The sequence below is a fragment of the Lipotes vexillifer genome, unplaced genomic scaffold (genome assembly GCF_000442215.2).
Source record: "Lipotes vexillifer unplaced genomic scaffold, Lipotes_vexillifer_v1.1 scaffold71, whole genome shotgun sequence".
NCBI classification, from domain to species: domain Eukaryota; kingdom Metazoa; phylum Chordata; class Mammalia; order Artiodactyla; family Lipotidae; genus Lipotes; species Lipotes vexillifer.
In genome coordinates this window covers 4374179-4385782 of record NW_006793703.1, presented here as the reverse complement: position 1 = coordinate 4385782, position 11604 = coordinate 4374179, and the positions used below count along the sequence as shown (strand labels likewise).

The 11604-nt window shown below is 41.2% G+C and overlaps 1 protein-coding gene across 2 annotated transcripts in view; it reads right to left on the bottom strand.

Moving 5' to 3' along the window:
• The window catches only part of AKR1D1 (aldo-keto reductase family 1 member D1), a 33237-nt gene extending 22929 nt beyond the window's left edge, over nucleotides 1-10308 (bottom strand). The window contains exons 1-2 of one of the 2 annotated variants that reach the window (XM_007466596.1): nucleotides 10119-10308; nucleotides 1957-2124 (exon numbers count right to left, since the gene is read on the bottom strand). In XM_007466596.1, the coding sequence (XP_007466658.1) occupies nucleotides 1957-2124; nucleotides 10119-10211 (261 nt within the window). In that variant the 5' untranslated portion in view covers nucleotides 10212-10308. The remainder of the gene's footprint in view (nucleotides 1-1956; nucleotides 2125-10118) is intronic. The other variant, XM_007466597.1, reaches the window with a different exon arrangement.
• Nucleotides 10309-11604: the final 1296 nt, after the last annotated feature.

Genomic DNA, 11604 nt, shown 5'->3' with positions numbered 1-11604 from the left:
CAAAAAAAAAAAAAAAAAAAAAAAAAAGAAATTACTCGTTCTCTAAAGTGTTAGGTAATGAAAGATTAAGCCTTGGGTTGTCAAACTGGAGCATGTGTACCCTTGAGGTCTGTAAAACATGGGATACTGAAGGGTACCCGGAGCTTCAGGATAAATGAATACATCTTCTTGGAGCATCAAATTTGCTTACATGTTTTTTGGAAAAAAAAGTTTTGAATTTATGTACATTTTTTGCCACAAGTAAGAGCAAGCAAAATTAGCAAAATTTTATTTTTTTCCTATGTTGGACAATAATTTTTTTTCTTGCCTTCAGAGCATAGAGAAGACAATGTGAGAGTAGAGAAAAATGTGTTTTTGTTGTTACTGTGGGTCCTTTTGGTGTATTGTTGAAATCTCATCTAACTGAAAATTCTGTTTTATGTTTTAATCTATTTTTATTCAACAAACACATGCAGTACTACTCTTTAAGTGCTTTGTAAATGTTAACTCATATCAACCTTGAAATGAAATGAAATGGGTGATTTAATTCAGTTCAATTTTTTCATCATCATAGGTATTCCAACAGCTTTAACGGTTTACCAAGGAGATAAGAATGAAAGTTTTTTTTTTTTTTTAATAAATTCAAAAATATTTCCAGCTTTGGGCAGGCTTCTTTGGCTCAGGTCCTCAGGATATGACTTCAAGTTTATTTTTCCCCAGAAACACTTGGTGAGTTGTAATGAGAGACTCTGTAATAACAAAATCTTTAGGAATCAGGCTGTAAAGCTATAATAAAGTGAAAAGCTTCAGGCTGATATTTTGGGACAGTGGCTCTACATGGCCCCTTGAAATCATAGCCCATAAGTGGCTGGTGACTTGGGGAACTGCAAACTCCTGGAGAGGCTGGAAAGGAGTAGGGAGGACGGGGTTCTGGGGAGTGAGTGAAGTCAGAAGCACCATTTTGTTCTCTTTAGAAAACTTAGGAGAATTGTATTACAAGTTCTCTAAAGTTATACAGTTTATTCCTGCAAGGCTGCCTGTAAGTATGTATCCTATATTTCCACTGGCTTTCATTTTATCATGATGCTTTATCTTTCTGATTGCTCTTCAATGGATAGTGATTTCTGGAGATTTCAATTTCTCAAAAGGTAGTGAGCTAAACAAAATGTGGTATATCCATACAATGGAATATTATTTGGCCATAAAAAGAAATGAAATTCTGATATGTGCTACAACATGGTTGAAAGTAGAAAACATTATACTAAGTGAAAGAAGCTAGACAGAAAAGAACACATATTGTATGATTCCTTTTGTATGAAATGTCCAGAATAGGAAAACTAAAGAGACAGAAAGTAGATCAGTGTTTACCAGTGAATGGGGGAGAGGGATAAATGGACAGTGATTACTAGTGGGTAAGAGGTTTCTTTTTGGAGTGATAAAAATATTCTGGAAAAGGTAGTGGTCATGGTTGTACAACTTTGTGAATATACTAAAAATGGTGAACTTTATGGTACATGAATTATATCTCAAAAAAAATTAGTGATCTATGGACAAATAGGCATATACAGAAGAAAAAGCTGCCTCCTTTTAAAAGAAGTTTTGACAAATGCTTATTATAATATGAACCACCTCCTTACTTCCCTTCACTCCTCAAATCAACTTTCTTTGTAGATTTGGCTCTTCCATATTGTCTTAAATCAATGCCCAAGTATGAAGAAAGAACTTTTCCCTAAACTTCATGGGGCTAATTAGTCCCTAAATTCTTGGCAAGATTGAGGAATTTGGCAGTTAAGAACTCACTCCTCAGGACTTCCCTGGCAGTCCAGCAGTTAGGACTCTGCACTTCCACTGGGGACACGGGGAACTAAGATCCTGCAAGCCTGCCAGGGTTTCGTGAATTCAACATTCTTCAGCAGAGAAAAAAGACGTCAGACCCACCATGAACATAAGTCCTGTAGGGTGAAGGGAAGACCTCACCTTTCCGCAGTAGAAGATATCCTGCCTCTGCACCTTTCCTTCTGCTATCTTCTCCCTGATGGCCTCCCCCACTTCGTGCTCGTTCTGGTAGAGGTAGGCGCCATCAATGTGCCGGTACCCCGTGTCAATGGCAATTTTCACTGATCTTGCACAGGTCCCCTTAGGGGTCTAAAATGATAGGGGGGTTGGGTTGGGGGAGAAGAGAAATGTGTCTTTTCTTTAAATCATTCTTGATCAGGACACTTGGCACATACATCGTTTTATAGCGAAAATGACAAATTCGGACACCTAAAAGGTCAAGAAAGACCCCTGCGTAACTGGGTAGGATGAAAGAAAGAAGGGAAAAGGAAGAGGAGAGGAAGTGGGATGGGACTTGCACCCCTTAGGGGAGCTGAAGGTGAGGAGAGGTTCCCGCACCCGGGGAAGCCCCCTCACCAGCGAGGAGGTCAGTTGGGACAGAAGGGGAACTTTGGGGGCCACGAGAGGAGAGCCCAGCAACCTGTCTGTGGCAGGCAGGACAGAGTGAGACCTACACAGATGGTCCTCGCCACAGCCCTGTGTGCCCCAGCCTGAGAGGTGTGTCGCCAGTGTGTATGGGGGCTGGGTGCTAAAATGTGGGGTTTGGAGAGCAGACCCGGGGAGAAGACTTCTGTTGACTGTGCAGAGACAGCCTGAGGGGATGGAAGTGAGGAAATCCGCAACTAGGAATGCTTGTAGAGGAAACCCAGACCGTCATAGAAGTGAAGCACCATTGTTAAGTGACTTGCAAGGGGCAGGACTGCCATTGCAGCCTCTCTCCCCACATGAGGCCCCTGCCTCCCTGGGCACGGGGAAGGGCTCCTGCCGGGGCAGGAGCTCTTGTGACCCCCGCTGCTGCTGCATCCACATACTCCTCCTCACCGGGACAGACTTGTGTGCTCTAGGGCAGCCTTGGGAGCAGACCCCTGTGGGTGGCCCACATGCAGAGGTGGTGCTGAAACCACAGCTGAGCCCCAGGGGCTGTGCAACTAAGGAAGAAAAGCCTCTCCTTGCAGCTGCACAAACTGCGAATTGATGACCCTGCGACCAGCTTTGTAAGCTAAGTGCCTGCAGAACATCTAAATGGACAGCAGGTACTCCTGCAGCCAAGATGGGCCTAACTTTAGCAGTTGTAGACTTTGTGGGCACTTACACAGGGGGTCGGGCCAGGCCAGAGTCTGAGCTGCCCCCATAGTGCACACAGCAGGTCCAGATCCATGCTTACTGCAATCCTGGAACCTGACTTCAGTGGATGTGCGCTGGTGGCCTGGTGAAAACAATGTCTGAGGGACACTGGGGCCAACTGCAGGCATTCCCACGGTTAAGGTGGGAGCGAGAGCAGTACCAACAACAGTGTAATCTAAGAGCTTGTACAACAGGTGAAGGTGACACAACAGAGCACACCCATAGGTGAACAGCTCCAGAGGAGGAATGCTCCAGTTCCACCTACCTCACACCGCAGATCAGAAACACAGATCAGAAACAGATCTGGGGGACTCTACTCTGACAACTAGGGAGCAGACCCCATCCCTGACAGGGCAGTGACAACCAGAGAGCAAAGGGGAGGCCCTGCTCAATATCCAGTGCAGGTTCTGGTCACCACAACATCAGTCACACCTCCTATTAAAGGGATAACAGCTAGCATACACTGAGGAAAGAGGTGGCAGACATCTATACTAAAAAGAGCCCTCACACCAAAAAATATTAAACCCATGCAGGCTACACAGGGATGTTCCCACATAAAAATAGCCCTCCGTGCCAGTCTGAGGGTCTGGCATTGGGAGGAAGGACCCCCAGAGCATTTAGCCTTGAAGGCCAGTGGGGCTTGAGTGCAGGAGCTCCACAGGGCAGGGGAAACAGAGACTCTACTCTTGGAGGGTCTCACATGCACTGGGATCCAGCACACAGGAGTACTTCCATAGGGACCTGGGCCAGACCTACCTAGGGGTCTTGGCGTGTCTCCTGGGGAGGTGAAGGTATACTATAGCTCACTGTGGGGGCAAGGACACTGGTAGCGGAAGCCCCAGGGAATATTGATTGGAGTGAGCTCTCCCAGAGGTCCACATTTCAGCACTAAGACCCGGCCCCACCCAATAACCTGCACACTCTAGTGCTGGGAAGCCTCACACCAAACAACCAACAAGATAGGAACACAGCCCCACCCATTAGAAGACAGGCTGCCTAAAGTTGTACTGAGCTCACAGCCTCCTCAAAACACACCCCTTGACATGGACATGGCCCTGCCCATCAGAGGGACATGACCCAGCTCCACCCTCTCCCAACAGGAAGCCTGCACAAGCCCCTGGACCAACCTCACCCACCAGGGGGCAGACACCAGAAGCAAGAGGAACTATGATCCTGCAGACTGTGGAAAGAAGACCATGAACACAGAAAGTCAGACAAAATGAGATGACAGAGAAATACGCTGCAAATGAAAGAACAAGATAAAAACCCACAAGAACAACTAAATGAAGAGGAGATAGGCAATCTACCTAAAAAAAGTTATATGACCTTTAGAAAAAAGCAAGAAAATAATTGCCATGAAAGTTAGAAGATAAATTACCTCTTGAGGGAGAGATGGTTTTGAATTGGGAAGGGCACACAGAGGGTTTCTAGGGGTTGGTATATTCTAATTTTGGATCTGTGTGGTGGTTACTCAGATGTTAGCTTTAAAAGTATTCACCCTTCTATATATTTCAAAATTTTAAATGTTAAAAAAATAAGGAAGTAAACCAAAAATAAAAGGTAAGTGACTCAAATAAGTTCAAAACTTTAGATCCAAAGAATGTAGTAACCTGGGTGTGAAACATCCATTTTTGACCTTGGATCTACTATTTGTTCTCCTTTGTTTGGATCCAATTGGTTGCCAAGCTTTGTAGAGTCTACCCCATGATTTGTATCCTTCAGCCAAGTTACTTCTTTTTTAGGCCCCAGACAAATTATTTTCCTCACAGCCACCAACCAAGTTAAGTCCTTATTATTTTTTGCCTGATTTATTAGAGAAGCCATCTCACTTGATCTCTATGTATTTCACCTCTTCTCATTTTAATTCGTTTTAACGTTGGCAGGGTAATAGCTTTGAAATATGAACCTACTTTTTTCTCCCTGGTATTTTTTTGTTACCATCCACCGCCTCCCCCCAGCCCCCCGGCAAACCATTTTTTGCAGCTTGATGTGCAGCATTCATTGCCTCTGGAGAGGAATGACATAAAATGCATAAGTCAGTTCTCGGCATTTGCTTTCTAAGAGCCAAGGCTTATGTGGCAGGAGTGTGAGTGTGAAGGGGTCACAGGTACTGCAAAGAACTCAGGATACACACTCTACTAAAAGTAAAAACAAACACCAGCTTTGACTCTTAAAATACTAGCTCATATAGCGTTTTACAAAAATATAAATGTTGCCATTACTTAAAAATTATTAATTACTTTACAATATTCTTTGAAAAATGTGAGAAGATCAGGCCACCCTAGACTTTTGTTTATGCATGACAATTAGCTGTAGTGGAGAAATTACCATCTTCATTCAGAATGGTGAGTGGTATCCCTGGTACTCTATTTATTGTGTTGTGTACCATCAATCGTCTCCTAAGTGTTACCTGCACATGTTTTTTGTGTTTTTTTGTTTTTGTTTTGTAGCAAAGAAGAAGAAAGCATTTCTTGCACTTATATCTACTATCAAAATGGGAAAGCAGAACAAAACTGAGAAATAGACTTGGCCCTCTAGGACCACTTATTTATGGTTCCTGCCTTGTTCCTGGTCCCTTTAGGTAGAGATTGTGGGAACATCCTCAACCCTGACAAAGATTCTTTCATGGACCAAACTCTAATCAGGTTCTTTTGAACTCTTTTCCAACATGGACTTTCATACTCATCTCTGCTCTGTCCAAGCTTAGCAAGAATCCTACTAAGTCAGTTTAACCACAACCTCTCACCCTCCATATCTGATCACGCTTGATATCAAATCAGGTTCCTCCTCCTCCACCATGCCCCAGGAGATGTCTAGTCACCCCACCCTGTCTTCAGCAAGAATCCTGTTAGGTCAGTTTAGCCAGAATGGCCCCTTATTCCTGATGTTTCCTCTTAGTTATTTTCTACCCACAGATCCCAACCCTGCACCTTGGTTATAAATTCTCACTTGCCCATGTATTCAGAGTTGACACCAATCTCTCTTCCCTACTACAAAATTCCATCACAGTGGCCCCTTGATGTTTCAGGCTCCTCCTTGGTACTCAAGAGATTGGACTTCACCTCTCCTTTGCCCTATATACAAAGGCTTTGGCTCACTCTTCAGAGTGTGAAAACTGTTTACAGCTATAGAAATCTTAACCAGAGCCACCCAGGAAGGGATACTTGATCAGTTACAACCCCAATCTAGGCTACTCCTTCCCTATAGCTTGGTGTTTCCTGATCTACCCCATAACTAGATTTGTTCACTGTTACTTTCATCTTTGAACAAGCACTTCAGCTTTTCTTTATATTTTATTTATAAGTGTATTTATTTTTTCTGCCTTCAGTCACTCATGGATTTTAAATCCCTTGTTTCTAGTCCATTATTTCGATCCCTGTGTTACCCAGAAAAATGCCTCATACATGGTAGGCACACAATAAATATTTATTGAACTGAATTATTGCCCATTTTCCAAAATATTTACCATTGGTCCCAGATTTGTGTCATTTGCACACTTGGTAACATTCTTGAGTTTTACTTGAAGTTTTTGATAAATATTGGTTATTAACTCATGGGCTGTATACATAAAAACCAAATTAACTTCTATCAAAGCAGAAAAACAAACAAGATTCAAAACTCTTCCTATCGGACTTTCTCAGACAGAGATATAGGGAGCGAGACAGGAAGAAGGGAGACTTGCTGGGAGGCTATTATAGACTATTTCATCCCTGTATGAAAACATTCTGGGAATCTGTCCTAGGGAAATGGTGCATAGATCATTTGTACAGTTCAGTTTTCATTAGTTAGTGATTGTCAAGTGAGGAAATGCACAGAGTGCTTGGTGCTACTAAATGCTGGTTCCATCTCAAATTCCCTGACTCCACAGGCATGAAACACCTTAATAAGAAAGTTGGGCATATCATCTCAAATTCCCTGACTCCACAGGCATGAAACACCTTAATAAGAAAGTTGGGCATATTAAGAGAAAAAAAATCTTTGTAAGTCAGGAGAAGCTAGGCTGGTTGGCCTCACACAGCTGCACAATAATGTTCCTCCGGGCTGCTGTTCTACAGTTCCTATTGCCGCATGTGTGACAGTGGAGTCTCAAATGGGCAGATGCTGGAGGAGAGGTTATTGTTAGTCTTCCTTATCTCAGCCTTTCATCTCTGCTCCTACCCCGACTCCCCCTGAAGACAAGCCTAAATCTTCCCCTGGCGCCTGCTAACTTCTGTATCAAAATGGAACAGGATCCCAGGACAAATATTGACTGACTCGATTATATACATGAAATGTGAAGCATTTCAGTTAATGAGTTACCTCAGCCTGTCATTCTCCTTCCATCTCTTGTGGAATGAAAGGTTTTGAAAAGCACCTCAGGCACGCTGAGCAGAGAAGACTGAATTTTGGCATCAGATTTCATCTCTAGGACTAAGATTCTGACGTTAAATCTAATTTGGTACTTTTATTTCCTGGTGACCGACTTGGGCATGGGTCCTCCTAGTGTCTGTCTCATCAGCCCTGGGTAGATGGTGAGGGAGTTGTCAGTTGTATGGCTTTGAATAGAAACTGCTGAGTGTTCCAGCTGGGAGATACTCCACCCTCCCCACTCCCCGTCTCCCCCTCAACCTAGCTCTGCCAAATCTTCCATGGTGGGCATTTTCCTTCACATTAGAGTTTCCAATTTTGTGAGACATACCTTTAGTTCTGTATTTCTGATCATAAATGTGGTCTGTGCATGCACAATCTTCATTTCTAACAATATTTTTCGAATGCCATATTCTCTAACTGCAGTAATGTCTTATCTTCTGAAGTGAGTTACAACTCTTTTTGGGAAATGACATATGAATGCTTTTGAATGTCTACATCCTGTAGCATTTAATATTACTAGACACATAGCAGGCACTTAATAATATTTATTGGTAGATGCAGCACTTTGAGCCCCACTGAGTTTCAGGAGACAGATAGAGAGATAGAGAGATAGATAGAATGATAGATGTGCAAGCAAGGAGCCATATAATTGATAGTCATTGAAATGAATATATGCATGACATAATTAGATTCATATCCTAGATGTATCATTCTATCTATCTATCTATCCATCCTAGGTACTTTCTGGATATATATTCCTAGATACTTTCATATATAGAAATACATATAGAAAGTCATAGAAATATGCAGCTGCATTGACATAACATACATTTATAAGAGGTAATATAGTATAGGGACTCAGAGGATAGGACCAGGGCCAAAACTACATTGGTTCAAATTCCAGTTCTCTTCCTCAGCATTATAAGTTTGGGACATTTTACTTTATCTTGCCATGCTTCAGTTTTCTCATCTGTAAAATGGTATCTCTTTCATAATGTTGTGAGGATTAAATTAGAAAATGCACGTACTATAATGTACTACAAAGAGTTCCTGGCACACGGTTAAGTGTTAAAAAAATTTTTAGCTATTATTATTGTATGCATTTACATCTCCATATCCTCTGATGCACATATATATATATAAATATATATATATACACACACATACATATATATAAATATATATATATATAAATATATATATATATATATATATACACACACACACATACATATATATATATATATCTCCTTTCATTCACTTGACAAGGATTACCTGAACACCCAGCATGCATACTATACTGGGAATATAGGGCTGAACAAGCCATGGTCTCTTTCCTGATGGATTTTATGCCTTATAGGGAAGATTGCACAGAAACAATGGTTACAATATAGTGTGATAAGTGCTACAACAGAGTTGAGTATGAGAGGCTATGTGAACATGCAGGAGGGGCAAGTTGTGGTGGCTGATGGGAGATGGGTTTCTAAGGAGAGGTATCCTCCAGATGAGTCTTGCAGGTTTAGTAAAAATTAGTCAGCTCAGGAGAAAGCGTGTTCCAGGTGGAGGGCAGCACGTTCAAGGTCATGGACATGGGAGAGTTTTCAAGGAACTCAGGTAGCTATGTTTTACATGAGGGGGAGGTAGGAGAGTGGTGGTAGATGCTGCTGGACTGACAGGTCTTGACTAAACCATAAGGCCCAATGTGCAAGTAAGGAGTATGGCCTCTACCCTATAATTGATAGGGAGCCATTGAAAAATTAGGCAGAGGCATGACATAATCAGATTCATATCCTTGCGCCTCTGTGCTTCTCTTTCTGCCTACAATGTCCTGCCTCAGCTCTGCTTCTCTGCCTAGCTAACTTATACTTAGTTTAACAGAGTTCATTCACACATGATCATTCAAATTTCAGTAGCATTTCTAGATATAACCACTGTTTATTCCGGTAATTAGCATTAAATGTGGAATTGCAATGTGGAAAGCAGAAAAATATTTTTCTTACAAGTAGAAGCTTTTCTGTGTTTTAATGGAAAACCACTTCAGTCCTCATGGTCAAATCTAACTATTCCCTTTCCTGTGTTTTCAGAGAGATACTGTTTAAAATTCTCAGACAGCATTTACTCTTCATTGTTCTATGATTAATTAGTTATTAGAGTCTGTCTCCTCTATTAGATTTTTAATCCCTAGACAGCAGAGACACTATTCTCTTCATATTTGAAGCTTCTATAGCCTAGTGCTTCATACACGGTAGGTTTTCACTAAATGTTTTGTTGGACTGAACTAAAAATTCTCAAATATGAACTTAAAAAATCATAAACCATAAACTCAGAAATTTTACATACTTCAGTTCAACCTTATAACCAGCATTCAGGCTGAATTTTAGTAAAGGAAGCAGAAAGGTCCCATTCTTTAAGCCAAGATACTTTAAAATCATAAACTGATTTAGTTTTAACCATTGGCTCAGTACTTATTCAGCCAAACAGCAGTCCTTCAAGGTTGCATTCATTATTACAAAAATTAAATCAATGAAATCCATTCAAAATGAATTACAGATTATCCTTTAGGAAAGTGTTAATTTAAAAAAAAAAAAAACAGAGAGAGATAAGCTTACCAATCTAGGTTCTGAGTAGGTACCAAGACCGATGATAGGAATGCTGTTTCCATCACTTAGAGGTATGCGGTGGTATGCAGCACTGAGGTACATCTTGGAAAGTCTGAGGTTTCAATTTCTAGAAATGATTCTGAACACCACAGAAAAGCCTTTTTGAAAAGGTGTCCTAATGCCTATTTAATCAAAGAAAGGAGAGGCAGAGGGAGGAGCAGTGGGAGGGAAGAGAGATTTCTCAACCTGTTCTTTTTTTCATGTTGTTCTGGAAATCCTAATTGAGGTTGTCCTTTGAACTTATCAGAGGCATGTAAAAAATAACCCATTTTGATCTTATGCTTACTTCCCTGCAAAGAAATGATTTTAAAAATAAAAGGAAACAAATCTAGCTGGCTTCTGTCAGCTAGGATGCTTTGGTTGGTAAGTAACAGACCTATCACCAATTCTCTGAAATAATAAAAGAAATTTATTGGTTTATACTCCTGAAAACTCCAACCTTAGGGCTAGCTCCACGTGTGACTAAGTTTTCCAGGACTTCCCTAGAGATTTGCGCTAGCAGGACTGGAAAGGGGTCTGGTATTTTTTATCACCTAGTTAAGTGGGAAACTGGACTGGAGGGGAAAGTGATATGGCCGGGAACCAGTTTTTCACTCTCAGTTCATTTCTCTGCCTCCTTGCTCTCTCAGTGGATTTTCTCTTTATCACTGAAAGATTGTAACCAGTCCTTAGAGTGACATGGTTCCAGGCTCAAACCCAACAAAAAAAGGGATTTTACGTCATAGCTCACACAGTAATCCAGAAATAGGGTCCAGTTGGCCTCAATCGCCTTTCTTAGTTCCTGGAGCCAACCACTAAGTCAATCACAGGGGTCAAAGAAAATAAAAGACTGATTGCTTTAATGTAATTAGAAGCCATTTCTAAATTTGGAGTTGGGCTTAATCCCACCTGGGGAGATTCTGGAGATGTTAAGAAAAAGGAAAGGAGTAGCAGTTAGTGAAACAACATGTTTATTATAGTCTTCCTCCAAAGGATTGTGTTGTGTATGAGAGTTTTGGACCTGGTGACCTTAAAGATAACTGTGTCCATGATGGTGAAAGTATCCTGAAGTTTGTCTCTAACTGACTTGTCTTCTCTCCCGGACAACCTCATTCTTGCTTACACACACATAATCAGCCAGTGGACACAATAATTTCAACTATGTTGGGGCAGGGTGAAATATGGGCAGTAGTGATCTTCAACATTGTTTGTAATTCTATGCAACAAACACTTATTGTGCACCTTTGTGTGCTAAGATGTTGGCTATATATATTTCTTTATTTTTCTTATTTTTGACCTTTTTGGTGTTCAGCTCTATAAATTTTAGCACATGTACAGATTTGTGTAACTGCCATCACAATTGGGATATTGAAAAATTCTATAACCCAAAGAACTCCTTCATGCTATTTGTTTGTAATCAAAAGCTCCCCCACCAGCAACTCATAAAAATAATTAT